The following is a 17,306-nucleotide window of genomic DNA, read 5'->3' on the forward strand; positions in this document are numbered from 1 at the left end:
TCATCTCGTTCTACGTGGATTTTCACGATAATACATATTTATACATTTCCCCTGTGGAAATATCCTTTCCAGAAAATTAAACGAATCATCCTTGTTCCACGCTGAATTTAATAAGCTCTGCATCTTTTGCCAGGGTAATATCATTTTTTTTTTCCTTTCCTTTATTATCCTGACACGTGAAGAGCTTCTATTTAAGAATTACAGATAAAGTTAAAAATTATTCTACTCAAAAGTTAATTTGAATCCCTCGATTCCTCGAAAGTTATTCCATCGAATAAGAGAGAGAGAAAGAAATTCGTTCGAAGTAATAATATCAAGTTTTGCGTAATTTTGCCTTGATCGCACAATAAACGGATTCCAGGAAACGTAAATCCCGTGTAAAATTACTATTTATCCGGATCAATTAATGATTAACTACGTTATAAACTCTTAATACACTTAGATCCAACATTTAAGCTCGGTCTTTTTAGATTTTTAATTTTTCAAATTTTATAGCAACAATTTTTATACTTTGACGGATAAAAATATAATACCTTTTTTTCTCTCGCTCTGTAAATATTCACGAGCACTTTTAGATCGTTAAAAACTAAACGCAATCGATTTCAACGCCATCAACCTTCCCCTACGATCCGTTTTTTCTTTGCACAATTTTTCGGTGAAAAAGGAAACAGAGGAAAATCGTTCCCATGTGTACACATGTAAGAACGATAGATGCAAAAAGGTGTTGTTTCGGAAAATATTTTTTCACGAGAATATTTTTTTTTTTTACATATTAGGGTTCGTTATGGAAACGATCGATCGTTTCGTCTGATTTTTATCTCTCGAGATTTTGAAAAAGAATGGAACATGTTCAACACGTCCATCGTGCGCGCATCGTAAATCTCAGTCGACAAGGTCCGTGTACGGTATATCGATTTTTTTTCCATACAATGCACAGAGTGTTTGGTTACATATGTTTAAAAACTTGAGACGCGATTCTTCAAATATGTGACGTTATTCTTCAAAGTGAGATTCAACGAGAAGAGAAAAAGTTGAATTTTCGATTTTATCTTTTATTGACACAATTGAAAATCGACGAAAATACTCCTGGACACGAACAAATCTCCACGAATGAACGAACGTAGGACACATCATGTGAATAGCAATCAGTGATCCTCAAATTCACTCAACTTGTTTCCTATATAAATATAAATTGTAGAAAATAAAGTTACAAAAAATGATTATATATATCCTCACAAACAATATTTTCTTCAAAAATAAACGTATCTATCGGATAATTTAAGTGTTTTAATCTGAAAACTCGATTAAACCTCGATTAAAATTACGAAAACTTTAAACCGCTATAACTCCGAAGATAATGACTTTTAATCGACGAATCAAAGACCGTTAGAAACGGGGAACCTTCCGCTTTAAAACCCTTTTTGATTTATCCCGATACGACTTTCGGTTGCCGAGATATCGTCGTGTAAAGGGAAGGGTAATTTTTAACCATTTACCATCTCCGTCCTTGTCGCTTACTCGGACCTCTCGCTCGCGCCTCGTCTCACTGACCTGTCCCAAATCGCAGACGAGCGACAGACGCGTTTCTTAGAAAGAACGCGTAGTACGTAATTCGAGGAAAAAATATAGGTCATTGGATCGTGGGCCCATTCATAATTTCTCAAGCGCTATAGAAATTATAAATCCTTGTATCTCGGCAACCGATCGAGATATCGGGATGAAACAAAAAGCAATTTCAATGGCGTGGTTTCCTCCGTTTCCCGAGTAGATTTTGATCGACAAATTTTCAATTTTTTTTTCTGCTTTTCACGTAAGAGATTAAGGTGTTATTTATTTTTTTCTTTCGTAATTGTAATTCTATAATTGATTTGTTGTTACAATACAAAGAATTGATTTTAATATAGATGTATTAAATTTATTTCATGCTTATAGATTTTATGGAATAATAAATAGGTAAAGTATAAATATTATTTCAACATTGTTAATACCTAGTTAAGATTAAATTCAGAAGACGATAAGCACCGTTGCGTTTGAAGATCACTGTGCTCCTTGTTATTTGAGTTACTCTTCATTCGTTCGTTAGAGAGGTTTACCGATGCCCACCGGATACTTTCGTCGTTTGTCGATAAAAAAAACAAAACCGAGAATAATTTTTTTTTTTATTCTTCATTTTCTTCCTCCTAAATTTTGTGACTTTTGTTTTTATTGTACTACATTACAATATAACTTTTGGAAAATTCTAACTTTTCGATATAATCGTTATATCAAGACAGATTACACAGACGATCGGACGATAAAGAATTTCGTTGTTGCAAAGGAATATGATCATAATTTCGCGATCGTAATGGAAAATTTTCATCAACATAATGTTCACATCGCTAGGATTGAATAGCAATTTCATCTGATCTATCTTGGGCGGAATGCGGTCTCACTGTAATCCTGTAGATTCTCAAAGCATTATATCTAAAATTTACTGAAACGTCACAAATATAATCACGTATATCCGCTTGACACTACTCAAAGGACAATATTCGTTTCTCCAAAGACATTGTTTCATATAATAGCAGATAATTCGCAGAAAAGAATCACTCGTTTCGCGATACTCTTAATGTTTCATTCGTTTTTTAACATAATGATAGGAATTTTTATCATAAGACGATACAAAACTATATTAAAAGTCGTAGTACGCCTTCTATTTCCGATACAAATCTTTAGAATTTAATAAAAATTTAAATTTTTCTATTAAAATTATTGTTGTATCGGTAATTTTTTATTTTTATCAATACTTTCTCTCTATTGTAAATATACATTTTTCTATTTGTTATATATAATGTCTGTAAAAGTTTCGTACATGTATTATTATATATTTTTAAACGTTTAAATAAAAATTTCTGCAAGTATATTAATATTGAATGATTAATTTATCTTTGAAATTACGAATTTCAAAGATAAATTGATTTAATTTTATAATATCTTTAATATCCTTGGTCAATTATTCCACGTGTATGACGTAGAAAAGAAAGGAAATCAAGAGGAAATTTTCAAAAGTTTTTCTATTGTTAAGAATAATTCCAGATGATTATTCTTTCTTCTTTCTTTCACCGCTAATATTAATAATTATTCTCTGTAATGTAAACTTTCTCATTTATCAACCAACTCTGAACGAAAAGGAAGAAAGTATTTTCAAAATTCCGCCAGTGTGTAATTTCAACGATTGAAAGTGTATTTTTACACGAATTAAAAAAAGAACTAAAAATTGGAGATCCTATTCGAGAAATAAATAATGAGATTTATATATAATTTTTAACGATTCAAATCAAAATTTTTATATAAATTTATTTACAAAGAAACGAAGAAAAATTATTATTATTACGAAAAGAGAAAACTTTGAGAAGGAATATTTTTTTTTTTTCAAGAAAAATACATTTCTTGTGGTCTTATTGTTATAAGTTGATTTGTGATAAGATTCAATCGTTTCCACGAAAAAAAAAGAAAAACAAATACTTTCGTAACACAAACAGGTACAACTTAATCGCATTTGGTGAAGCATCTTCTTCGAAGAAATGAAATACGTGCTTTGAATATTAATTCGAGATACAAGTTTAGGTAATTTTACCGAAAATTCAAAATAATTTTATTTATAATTTTATATAATTTATATAATTATATATAATTTATTCTTTACATCGAGATATCGATTTGTTTTTAATGTACATTAATTATCTCGCATTAATTATTTATCAGATTTGTATAAAATTGCGGTTTAATAATTAATCAACCTTCACGGTGTGAAATAAACAATTAATAATTTTATTGTTATTCAAATTATTTTCGATTAAAGCAACGCTAATAATTTTTTATTTATTTAATTATTTTTCTTTCATTAATAATGAAAAACAATGTAAATTTTTTTTTTAAATCAAACATCGAACAAAGCTCCTCTTTTTTTTTTTTTTTTTTTATCGTATCAAGTGAACGAATCGAATTTAATAATAAATAAGGCCGCGCGTGTTTCAGCGACAAGGAAGAGGATTCAAGCGAAAATAACTAATCATCGTTGATTCGGCAGGTGATAACCAGCTGCCCCGCTCTCAGATATATTCCGATTTAACGATTTTCAGTTGAAATAAACCAAAGAGGCGTGTTAAGGGAGAACAAACGGAAGGAAGGAGACGAAAAGAATATTAAAAAATTCTTTCTCTCGTCGTCCATGAAAAAGAATTAAAAGTTGGAAACAAAGTTCGAATAAATTGGCGTGGAAAAATTTCCAAGAAAACGTTACAACGATAAAACTTCTTTGTTGGGCGACGCGTTTAAAATTGCCGGTGATTTCTCAATTTAAATTTCCCGCTAAAAGAAAAAAAAGAGAAGGAAAAAAAAAAGGAAGGAAGGATATAAAATAACATAAACTCTCTCTATACCTCCCATCCATTTCCATCTCTAACGTCTCTTTCTATTTTGTTTCGCGGCTTGTAATTCGCAGAAGAATATCAAGGTGGATAAAAGCAGACCGACGAACAGCAATAAAAAGGCCAAGACGTAATAGCCGAGGGACAACTTGTGTATATTCACGAAATCCTCCATCTCTCCCCTGTTGTACAACGTGACGAAATACCTCATCTCGTCTATCCAATGCTCGGGCAACCCAGCCTCCGCCATTCTCAACAACACGAAATTAACCCTTTCAGCGTAGGGCGAGTGCAACTTTAAAATGTAAGAAATTCTATAAGTCATCGCGCACTCGTCGACCATGTACAACGAAGATTTTCCACGATCGTGTCTATGAGGTAATAGCTGCATATTGTACAATCTGGTCATAGAGATCTTGTCCTCGGTCAACACGATATTCTTCGTCGATCGTTGAAACTCGATCACTTGGATCTTCTCCCACAGGTCAGAGCCAACGAACGCTTGCTTCAAGTTCTCGTACTTGGTGATCATCGTCTTCCCGGATCTCACCACCTCGTCCACGGTGTGATACTGGTAATAGTGGAAAGGTTTGTTCAAACTCGAGACCAGGAAACTTTGATACAAACCGCTTATGATCAGATTGAAGAAAAGTATTCCGGTCAACAGTGCTCTTTCCGCCGCGTATTTACTGTCTCGTATGGGATAGCAAAGATACTCGAAGAAAGTGAAGAATTTCTCCACTATCCGAGGAATTTCCGGCGGTTTAACGGATTCCTCACGATTCACACCCTTGGCTCTGTTCCCGTTAACACGATGATCGTTCGAGGAAGTCGGCCGACGTCGGAACAACGAGCTGAGATGCCTTACCAGCCTCCACAGCAACGTGATCACGACGTTGTAGGTTATCAATACGAGCCACAAGCGAGCTCGAAAAGGGAAGAAGAAGACGTACATATTTGGTATGAAGCCGTAATTGGTCATCACGAAGCATATCTTGTCCTCGTACAACGAAGGTGTGAATTGAAACTTTTGGAAACGGCCGTAAGTCTTGACGAAAAATCCCGTGATGCACATGTCGGTTATTCCACGCTCTATATCGTTGATCAGGAACGAGTACGGGTCCCGTTTGATGTTCCTCTTCCTCACAGCTTTTATGTTGAAACTCGCGCGCATAGCCTTCTCGAGGACGAACAACGCCTTCGCGTCTATTTTATCCAGCTTCAACCTGTTCCCCCGATCGTACGAGATTCTCATAAGCAACGATTCGAACACGGACACGTTCACGGGATAATGATTCAAATTTTGAAAATTCTCGAACAGCCTCCTCCCATCTCCTTCAACCTTCGAACCCTCGCCCAAACAAGTTTCGTACACGACGCCGTACTCATCCTCGCCGTACCTCTCGAAAGGTTTGTACCTGAGCATGCAACGAAAATCGTCGTCTGCCCGGATCACTATCACCCTGTACGCGTGATACCGTTTCCACAACGTTCTGAAAACGTCCCTCCAAACCACGATCCCTCCTACCTGCGATCTCTCCGTGAACACGATCAAGTATTGATTGTTCGAGTTCCACACGTGCCACTCCCAATAGACGAATATCACGTCGAAACGGTCGATCGTGAACAACCAAGTGATTCCTTCCACGTCGTTCTTCCGACGAAGGAAGGATTTAAGGGGACGATCTCTCGCCGCGTGGCTCACTTTGTAAGTTTGGATCGAGTTCTCCCTGACGTATCGGAGAACAGCGTCGATCGGGCCCGATTGAAATTTCGTCAATATGACGGAGATGGCGAGGGGTTGAAACTCGGGGGATTGGCGAATAAAATTCAACACCAGCCCCAAGTTGTCGATCTCCCGCTTCGATAACTGGTTATCATTCTCGATACTCTTGAACTTGTCGTGGAACCAGGAGTGTCTCGTCGAAGAGCAGGGTTCGATCAGGATGAGGAAGGAGAAGTATATCGGATGCATCTCTCTCGTTTCTTATCGATCGCATCCCTTGCTTCTTTCTTTTTTTAAAGAAGGGAGAGAGGCTCGATTTTAATAAAACTCCGCCACTCTTTCTTTGGAGAATTTCGAATTCAACTGTTCAATCGTGAAAGGTCTATTTTAAAATTTCTTTTATAACTGGATAGACGATCATTTGTTATAAAGGTGAGATTGAAACGAGTTTCTATTAATACTTGTTCATTATTTACAACTAGATTAGATCGTCGATTAATTATATTCCACGATCATTTGTTACAGATGTGCGCAGATCGCGGGTTATTAATTGTTAATTCCGAGGGGAGAAGGGAAGAGGAAAGAGTTACGCTTCAGAAGAGGTAACGCGAACAACTGGGCATGCTTCTCAAACCCGAGAAGCGAGAAAGTTTAGAACGAGGAAAAAATGAAGTTCCTATAGGAGGAAAGGTGATCGAAGATTAAAATCGGAAAGATTGAAAAGTTGCGATTATAATGATTCAGAGATATAAAAGATATATCCGAGCGGGTGAATCGTATCGTAAATCATCCCGTATACGGCGAACGGGATCGATAAATGCGACCATTTTACACCACTGATTACAGTTATTTCTAATTTTTCCCCGAAGTTGACGATGCGAAAAACGTGATGAACGACTTAACCGTTGATTTCTTAGGTCACGCACGAGTGATTTTCGTGAAAAATGGCGGGGAAATACAGTGTTTAAAAAGAAGCGATCGTTACCTCGTAACCTCCTTTGAAAACTTTTCTGGAAAATTTTTTTTTTATCGCCTTTAAATGAATGTCGAATCGAAGAAGGGAACGATTTATATATTTTTTTTCTTCCGTGGAATATTCAATTCAATTTGACGTGTTATAATATGTTTGGCAAGAACGAATATCTTAAAAATGAAGAGATCTATCTTGTTTTAAATCGTCGGATATTATTCGATATCAAAAACAAGAATCGAATTATTACATTTTTTCCCCCCTTTTTTTCTCCACTCGATCAAACGTGATAAATATCAAATGAAAATGTGAAAAACGAGAAGGGAAAAAAAATGATCGACGGTAGAGATGCAAAACAAAAAAAAAAAAAAAACATCACGAGAGTGAAAGAAGCGTTCGATGAAATAAACTCGTTTCGCTCTTTCCTTCTCCTTTCGATTAATCATCTTTTTCTCGTTCGATTGATCATCGAACATGAATTCAAGTGGGGCAAGAGGAGAAGAGAAAAGCGAAAAATCGAGCAGTTAAACTCCTTTGTATAACGTGTAAGACATTACGTAACAATTATTCCGTTTAAACGATAAAAGATTGAAGATGAAAAGAAGGGAATGAAAGAAGATCGAAAAAAAAGAAGACTCTTCTTCGTATCCTTTTTTTTTTCTCATTTTCGGAACATAGATTTGAGCCTGACTAAATTTTCCTAACTTTATTGTTGACGGGATGGAAAGATTTTATGCGATTTTCATCCATTTATTTCTCCCTGCTGTGTTTACCTCGAGAAAATCGGGCGAGCATTTCCCTCTCATTTGCCGCGCTTCGACAGATCATTAAGTTCGAAAATAGAATATTATCTCGCTCATTTCCATCCAATATTTGTCAAGAATTCTCTCTCTCTCTCTCTTTTATATATATTTTCTCTCTCCCCAATTATCATCACCGTATCATCGTTGAGTTCGGGTGAGATCCTTTCGCTTAATTAATTTTTTATATTTCCTCATCTCTGTCTCTCTCTCTTTTTATCTCGTTTAAAAAATTGAACGATTTCGGTTTAACGATTGGAAAATATTTGCAGATACTTAGTTAACCTTAACCTTAATAATAAATTTAATAAAAATTAATTAATTAAACCTTGCCAAGTTCCGAACTTGCCCGACCGAACCTAAGAGATATTATACGGATCTAACGGATTTTAATTAAAGAATACAAGGGAATGACAAGAGAGTAATTAAATTTAATGAATCGCTGCATGTCACTTCTTTAACCGTGCTTAAATGGAATTTAATACGGCAAAACTCGCTGAATAATCCGTAGTAATTAAATATCTCATCGATCAAAGTAATCGGTGTGTACGAGTGTGAAATATATTGGCTCGTTTAAAAAAAAATTAGAGAGGACTCTCTGGCATTGAATCGCTCGACATTATTAATCGACGGCTCATAAACAACAATAATCGGGTTTTTACATAATAATTCTATAAATATATAATACCTCGTGCACGCGTTAATATCGAATCGAACATTTTTCAATTTTTTCAGATTTTATTTTTATTCGTCCCATTTACTTATTTTCTCAAAAAAAAAAAAATTAATAAGCATCCTCCATTATCCCTCTCAAACCCCCTCCCTCTCCTCAACATTAACGACAAAAATTTTCGTCCTAGCAGATTATTATTCGATTTGTCAATCGATTCAATTGACCCCCTCTTTTCCTTTCTTTCCCAAAATAATAATTCTCCGTTTCTTTGCAGAAAATTGGATTTGGACACGTGTTTTTCGGGCGTAAATTTAATCGAAGCCTGGTCATAATCAAACCTGGTCACGATCGGCCGATTTAAATATAAATTTCTCCCCGAGAGACAAGTTTCCACGTATTATTTCGGCAATCCTCGAACGTCTCGATTGCCCCGCTTTTTTCTTGGGACGCGTGATTCGAATTGGAAGAAAATATTCGAGGCCTGTACACACGGTTGGAACGATTGGAAACGCAAACAAGGGAGAGACACGCGCGATCGAGGAGGTGGACTCGGCGATAATCAAGCCAAGGAAGTTTTTGATCGAACGGGGGGAATGGGCGAATTGTCTCGAAAAGACGATGGATAAATAGGGATGCGGGGTAAACAAGACATGATTGCCTATTTCCATGGAGTTGACGCTTCTACGCAGCGCGCATTATTTGCATTCGAGGGTTAAAGCGCTTAAGGATATTTAAGGGCGGAGCCAGTAAATATTCGAAAGAAAGATTATTGTTATCGTTAAAAGGGATTCGTATAAATATTTGCAATATATTCATTTTCCAGTTTGGGAACAATTTCTCTGATAATTTTTAAATTTTAGCTCTTTGAAAAAAAAAGAAAAAAAAAGCAGAGAACAAACTTTCGAATTCGAAATCAAGTTCTGTTCTGAGAAAGGATTTTTGTGAGATGTCTGAGGAGGTTGTTTGAGAAGCTGTTAAGTAATTATTTAGAACGAGCGTGTGATGCAATTTAACGGGCGGATAAATTTGCATATCGATTTGTAATTATTATATCACCGGGACGCGGTGATTCGTGGAATAATTCAAATGGAAGAATTTTCGAGTCATATTACAGAATCTAATTTAAACTTGTAATCTCTTTACTATTCCCATTAGTATTTCCCTGATAGCATGATTCCCAATAACAGTGACCTATAGGATGATTCAAATGGAAAAGTTTTTCAATAACAACTCATCTAAAGTTGCAATTTCGTTTTAAACGGTTCCAGGTAATAATAATGCTCGTTGTTATTATTGCTATTATTATTATTTTTTTCTTTTTTTAGCATAAATACTCGACCACCCCATCAGCTCGACGAAGGAAGGAAGGATAAGTTTTGAGAATTCAAGATTTTTGAATACTCTAAAATTTATTACGAGAATTTTAATAAAATTTCTTTGTCTCTCTTCTGTCAAAGTTTCGCCACACAGTGTTACAAATTGAAACGTGAAAGAAAGGGAGTCGAGGTCGAATCAATCCCCTCGAAGATGTGGGGGAAGGGGAAATGCGGATATTAATACCAACGATGAATCTTCTTTCTTATTAAATGGAGAGAAAGTATTATTACAAAATACGAGATCGATGAGTATTAAATCACGGATGGTAAATATTATCTTTCCTCGAACGAATTACATTTTAATAGATATGTATTAGTTGGAAGTGGAAGAGGATGTGCTATTGATGCGTAGAACGATGGAGACACCCCCATCGTTGAGGTTGAATTTGACAGACAGTGCATTACTATGATAACTATGATAGAAAGGAGAGAGATGGGTTATGTATCAATAATTTATTTATTTATTTATTTTAATATTACGTTATATTACAGATTTCAATTCGTATTCCATTACTTTTTGCAATTGAAATTATTACATTATAAAGAAAAATGACGTTCCATGATATAATTTTCAAATATTAATAACAATTTTTAATACAACAGTATTAAAAAGAGATTTAAAGAGGTATTAAAGGTTCGATACATTTTGTATTTGTAAAGTTTATAAATTTTTTATCATTCGACAGATTTTTTTTTTCAACCAAATCTTGATTCGCTTTTTAAAAATAAAATATTATCATACGTTACATGTATAACATCGCGTTTCCTCTGATAAAAAATGTTTTTTTCTTTCTTTTTTTTTTATGGAAAAATGTGGGAGAATATTATATTGCGAGGATAAATTAAAACGAGGCGATAGATCCTATGCATTAAGGGAAAAATCTATAATGCGTAAAATGTAGAAATGGAACGCCATATCGTTAATGTTTAATTCATTCGTCGGCCGAATAGCAGATGACGATGGTTCTACATAATCGTTCAGGATTTTAATCATGACACGTTGATTTTCAACAACGACGCGGATGTCAAAGGGACGAGGAGTTCTACGACTACGTTATCAACGATGACGTATCGATGCGCTATCAATTTCAACGGATAACAATTCGACGGATCGAACGATTCAGAATTTTTCGAATTGGGGAGTGAGAAGAGAGAAATGAAAATTCGGAACGAGCACATTACGTGCAAATATTTGAGAATCGATCCGATCGATGCGAGATCGATTTTCAATGCCGAAAAATGGATATCTCATTCGCGTTGACAATTGCCTGGGGATTCCACGAGCTCAAGAATTTTTATGATAAAGAATAAACTTATATGTCATACGTTATATTATTTCAACAGGGTTCTTAATTACAGAGATACACTTGTATTTTTACAGATTTAGACTTTTTAAACTAACATTTATTTTCAAAAATAAAATAATTTTCAATCATTTTAATATTTAATCGCTTAAATGTTAATTGTTATTAATTAATTTGATATCATTCTTGGGTTACACTTAATTTTTAAATATATGTCTTCTTAAGGTATCATGTTATCAGAAATTTCATTAAGGAATAGAAAATGTATGTATATTATATAAAATTACAAAAATATATATATGTGTGTATGTATATTTTATGAATATAGTACATAAAATATATTATATAATAATAAATATGTAGCATATATAAAAATATATAGACAATTATTTCTTCTTTTTTTCCCTTTATTAAAAAAATCTTCGATTTTAGGTTCATAATTTTACTGTCACAAGTGTTATAATATTTGCCATTGGAATTTATGAAGTAAGACAAGGAAAGTAAATAGTGAGAGAAGGACAGAGATAGTATAAAAATGTGGAAATCAGCGCCATCTTCAGAGTGCCGCAAATGAAACTCAAAAATAAAGGACAGAAAATAGAGGAAGAAGGACAGAGATATATAAGAATTTTCTACTAACGCCATCTCTCTATATCAAGAGAAGTTAAGTTTGGGCATTCTTCAAAGAGATGGCGTTATTGGTTAAAGTCTTTCGAGCATTAAGTTTCAGCATTTTTTGAAGAGATGGCGACACTAGTTAAGGTCTTCGGCATCAAGTTTGAGCATTTTTCAAAGAGATGGCGTTACTGGTTAAAGTCTTTCTAGCATTAAGTTTTACCATTTTTCAAAGAGATGGCGACACTAGTTAAGGTCTTTCTTTGTGGCATCAAGTTTGAGCATTCTTCAAAGAGATGGCGTTACTGGTTAAAGTCTTTCTAGCATTAAGTTTCAGCATTTTTTAAAGAGATGGCGACACTAGTTAAGGTCTTCGGCATCAAGTTTGAGCATTTTTCAAAGAGATGGCGTTACTAGTTAAGGTCTTCGGCATCAAGTTTGAGCATTTTTCAAAGAGATGGCGTTACTGATTAAGGTCTTCGGCATCAAGTTTGAGCATTTTTCAAAGAGATGGCGTTACTAGTTAAAGTCTTTTTAGCGTTAAGTTTCAGCATTTTTTAAAGAGATGGCGACACTAATTAAGGTCTTTGGCATCAAGTTTGAGCGTTTTTCTAAGAGATGGCGCTAATAGTCAATTCTTTATCTTCTATCCTTCTTCAATTATTTTCTGTCCTTTATTTTTGTGTTTCATTTGCGGCACTCTAAAGATGGCGCTGATTTCCATATTTTTATACTATCTCTGTCCTTTTCTCACTATTTACTTTCTTTGTCTTACTCCATAAATTGTAATGACAAATATAAACACTTGTGATAGTTTATGAGAATGTAATTTACATTGCACATATATTAGGAGATTACTTCTCAAATATTCAAATAATAAAAAACTTAGAAAATAATTAATTATATATTAATTTTTTTTATTGGATTTAATTATATTTTTCATTTCCGCATAAAATAAATTTATCATATTAATATATGATTTATATGTATATATATTTCATATATAAAAATTAAATCTGTTCAAATTTTGAAAATATATTTGCAATTGACATAATAAAATATCAAAAAACATTTAAATTTTTTAGAAGGTTATGTATGATGCTATTATATATTTTATAATGTTATGTTATAAGTATTTTCAATAAAATTCATTTTAAATTTAATTTCTCTTAACATTGTCAATTTCAATGATGAAGAAGTTTATATCTTTCCACATTAATATTTTTAATTTAATTTTTTTTTTATTTATTGTATTATTTCTTACATAAAAGAGTCTTCCTCTTAAGAATTCGATAAAAGAATTTTATTATTTAACAATTCTTGTACTCGAACTGATTAATCTCGAAATTATAAAACAATCCAATACAGAATGTCGTATATTTATAGTATATTTATAGTAGAAAATTTGACTTAATTTAATAAATCGTACGCAGTTTCTATAAATAACTAATTTTCCATATCCGCAGCTTGTTATATTCTATTCTCCACTCAAGAATTAAATTTTATTTCTGTTACATGAAAAATATATGCGCAAAAAATATAAGTTTTTTATCGTATAAAATAGGAAACGAAATAGAAAGGATAAAAATGAAAAATTGATAAAAATAATAGCAATATTTTTATTCTTTATAAAAATTTTTTGTTTCTTCCATATTACTTATTATATAATATACTTATTCTTTGGTCTTATTATTTTTGGGCCTAATTTTTTAATTTTAAGGATAGATGATTTTTCATTTATAAAATTTTCTAAACCAAAGATTTCGTTAAAAAATTAAAAACTTAATCAAAACGAAGATATTAGAATAACACATAGAAATTCAATTATTATAATACAAGTAATAATCTGTTTATTTGTCTAAAAATTCATCAATTTATTCTACTTGTATTACTTGAAACACAGTTCAATATAAATTCAATACAAATATGATAGAAAATAGTTGTTTTACATTGCCATTACATTGATATATTATATCTTCCAAGAAATCAAAGTTTCAGAATCAACAAATAATACGAATTACGATATTTTTTGATTATCCATGCTACTCGGTCGACTGATTCATCATGCGGAATCATCGAAAAAATCGCAATCAAGCGAAATAATATTTCACATGTAATGTTATTCACATGGGACATAAGAATAATAGTTGATATTCTTTCGAGCTTTCCAGCCGACTTTCTTCCTCCGAAAATCAAGTCAACGAGACCTGAAGGAAACGATGGTTTATTTTAAGGAACTCTGAAAATACGCGCAAACGTCCCTCTTAGAGACTCAGTTGCATGTCGTTGCGATAGGATCATGGTTCTTAAACAGTGTCTACTTTCAACGATAGTCATAACAATTTTCTTCGGTACGTAACTTTTTCATCTTTCCTTCTTTACAGCAAAGAAAAACACATGCTGCAGTGTGAAAGATGTTTATACGACAACTATAGCTACATTTTTTGCAAAATTTAAATATTTGGAGAGAAGCATAGGATTGACGAAAATTGGAATTAATAAATGTACATAAATTAAATACACAATACAATATTGTTCTTTTAACAATAAATAGGCATTGAATAGTCTTATAACGATGATATTGTACAATAATTTTTATAATTGCATGTTTATATGATATTATTAAAAAAATTTTTTGTATAACAACGAAAATATCTTTTTCATGACATTATAAATTTTTAATATCTATTTTCAATAATGTTCACAATGTCAAAACGTTTTAATGGACAATGTAAACAACTCGAAAACCTATCGTGCAAATTGTTTTCTTAATATCATTTAAAAGACCATTCAAAAAACTAATAATCGACCATTATATCGATTAACCAGTCAAGTATTTTTCTTCGACCAATATTTAATTTAATTATTTCAATTTTCAAAAAAGCCTGAAATTCAATATTAACATAAAATTGCTTTTTATTTTCCAGATATAACGCCGGCTTTTGCCTGGAATCCCGATATTCATCGGTATGTAATCAAAATTTAATTTTTTATTTTCATTGGAACTTAATTATCTTCTTTTCCTTTTTTTTTCTGATTAAAATCTTTATTAAAATATTTAAACGAGATGCATTATTTTTAATAAATTAACCATACATTTTACCCAAGTTACGAGAGCTATGATCTTGAAAAAGGCCCGGTCTTCTATGAAGCTTATTATCCAGACACCAATGAGGAACCACGCAACAACTATCAAGATAAACGTTACTTTGATCGAGGACCAGTCTTAGAAAAGAGTTATCAAATACCTTCTGAGCGTTTCACATATCCAGAAAATAATATTCAGTTGGACAACTATCAAAACAGTGCAGCAAATGCCATCCTTCAAAATGATGATCGTTTGTCTGTTGAATCGAATACACGATCTTTGGATATACAGGAAATTTCGAAAATAGCTAGAAGGGCGATTTCCCGGGATTTGGAAAATTGGAACACGCTTGAGAATTTTTTAGATCGTGTCAAAGATCAGGATTCTTTTTTTCGTCGTCGAATCATTGTTCCCGAAACGGGATACAGAATTGAACAACAAATTCGTCGAATCGATCCTTTATCGAATTCTTTGAAACAACAACGAGGTCTGAGAAGAGATGTGTATGAGGAAATTCAAGAAGAACCTTTAACTTTGCCCAATCGTATTCAATTGGATGAAAGAGATTCGATTAGAAGATTAACAACGCGTGATCTTGCGAACAGAGATATTTTAAAACCGATCAGTTCGATTCAATATAATGATAATAAGGCATCACGAGAACAAGAAATGATACAAGCAATAAGAACGAGTCAATTAAATACACCGTTGTTAAAAGATGCGAATCCATCGGATTCAAAATCAATTATAGATTCTTATCCGAAAGAAAATATTTTTGCACCGCGACCTCAGGTTATCAATTATATTTTTTCGAGGAAACCAGAACTTACTACGCAAAATAAAGTTCAAAATTTATCCCAAACAAAGAATATTAGTGAATTTATGCCTAGGAATTATGGAGATAATTTGATTCAAAATGAAGTGAAGAAAACAGGGGAGAATAAGGATGTTAAAGTGACATCCATTGAAATTAGCGAAGTACCTAAACATAAGACTCGTCATCATCATGGAGAATGGCCAAAACGCGATTATTCTCGTCATCATCAATCTTAAAAAAATAATCTTATTTCAAAAAAAAATGTAATTGTGTTTAATCATTTATTTCAAATTAATAATATAGAGAAAACGTAGAAAAATATTTTCAATATCGTTCAATTGAAATATTTATTTAATATATGATACAACAATGATACAATTTTCTATAACAATATATGTGTATATATTTTATTTCGCTTTGTTCATTTAAACTTTTTATTATTATATTTATATAACTATACACATACTAACAAGCAATAACATCGCATATATAAGAAAATATGTATTTTTTTTTTCGCGATGCGCATGGAAGCAACAACTTGTTAATATTTGACGAATAAATAAATTGATAATGCAAAAACATATAAGAAAATGAAAGTGACAATGATCATGGTATGAATTTTAATAATATCGATTAATATGAAAATATATTTCAAATTTTTTTTAAGAATATTTCCAATAAAAAAAACATGTCAAATATGTTTAATTGATGATGAATGCTAAAGGAATGTTTGGACAAATGCCTTTTTTGTTTAATAAAATAATAAAATGATATATTCAAGTGTAATTGAATTTATGAATGAATCTTGGATGGTGCAATAATTATAATTATACGATGTTTGACGAGGACAAAAACCACAACTATTTTATAAGTAATCTACGCTATTGGAACACAACTTCGTCTGGTGAATAGTCTCAGTTAACTATATCTAAAACATTATATTTAATTTTTGCAAATTTCTTTCTAGATATCTAGCCTGAATTAAAGTCTTTATGTAAATTGACTGTCCTTTATATACATTTGGCAAGATATCATTAATCTAAAATTATTTTATACCTTTCTATATTCACTAGAGCAGCGTTTCTCAACCGATAAATCGACGCCTAATGTTGTGACGCATTATATTTTTAATAGATCATAAAATTATAATTCATTGAAAAGTTACTTGAAACATATACAAAAAATATAATTTTATTTATTTATATAATATAAACAATGATTCCAATTTAAAAAAATTTTAACTTATTAAAAATTTCATGTAAATATATAATATATAATTTCATAGAAATATTTGGATCATGATACAATTATAAATTAATATATTGAATTATATAAAAAATTGAGAAACGTTACACTAGAGTATTAAAATAATAAAAGTTTTCCACTGATTTAATATAATCTTAAAACTTACTGTTATAAATAAATAATACATAAGTAATACAAATTTACTATTTATATAAAACATATATATATATATATGTTTATATAATATATATATAATTATACATATGTATGTATAATTGCAAAA

The 17,306-nt window shown here is 32.0% G+C and overlaps 2 protein-coding genes across 2 annotated transcripts; one reads left to right on the forward strand and one right to left on the reverse strand.

The window, feature by feature from the left end:
• Positions 1-4,122: 4,122 nt before the first annotated feature.
• On the reverse strand, positions 4,123-6,384 carry LOC102656371. The gene has a single exon (XM_006562200.3). It carries the CDS (start codon positions 6,382-6,384, stop codon positions 4,441-4,443), a length of 1,944 nt encoding a protein of 647 aa, XP_006562263.2. The 3' UTR covers positions 4,123-4,440.
• A 7,570-nt stretch (positions 6,385-13,954) lies between these two features.
• LOC551993 lies at positions 13,955-16,810 on the forward strand. The gene is made up of 3 exons (XM_625269.6): positions 13,955-14,224; positions 14,801-14,840; positions 14,982-16,810. The coding sequence occupies exons 1-3, from the start codon at positions 14,173-14,175 to the stop codon at positions 16,012-16,014; spliced, it is 1,125 nt and encodes a 374-aa protein (XP_625272.1). The 5' UTR covers positions 13,955-14,172; the 3' UTR covers positions 16,015-16,810.
• The last annotated feature ends 496 nt before the right edge of the window (positions 16,811-17,306 follow it).

This window comes from Apis mellifera, linkage group LG5 (assembly GCF_003254395.2).
Source record: "Apis mellifera strain DH4 linkage group LG5, Amel_HAv3.1, whole genome shotgun sequence".
NCBI lineage: Eukaryota > Metazoa > Arthropoda > Insecta > Hymenoptera > Apidae > Apis > Apis mellifera.

Bases quoted from the DNA above. Each gene is read 5' to 3' on its own strand.
- LOC102656371 (XM_006562200.3), bottom strand. From the start codon at position 6,384: ATGCATCCGATATACTTCTCCTTCCTCATCCTGATCGAACCCTGCTCT.
- LOC551993 (XM_625269.6), top strand. From the start codon at position 14,173: ATGGTTCTTAAACAGTGTCTACTTTCAACGATAGTCATAACAATTTTC. The intron at 14,225-14,800 runs GTACGTAACTTT...TTTATTTTCCAG, and splicing joins AGTCATAACAATTTTCTTCG to ATATAACGCCGGCTTTTGCC. The intron at 14,841-14,981 runs GTATGTAATCAA...ATTTTACCCAAG, and splicing joins TGGAATCCCGATATTCATCG to TTACGAGAGCTATGATCTTG.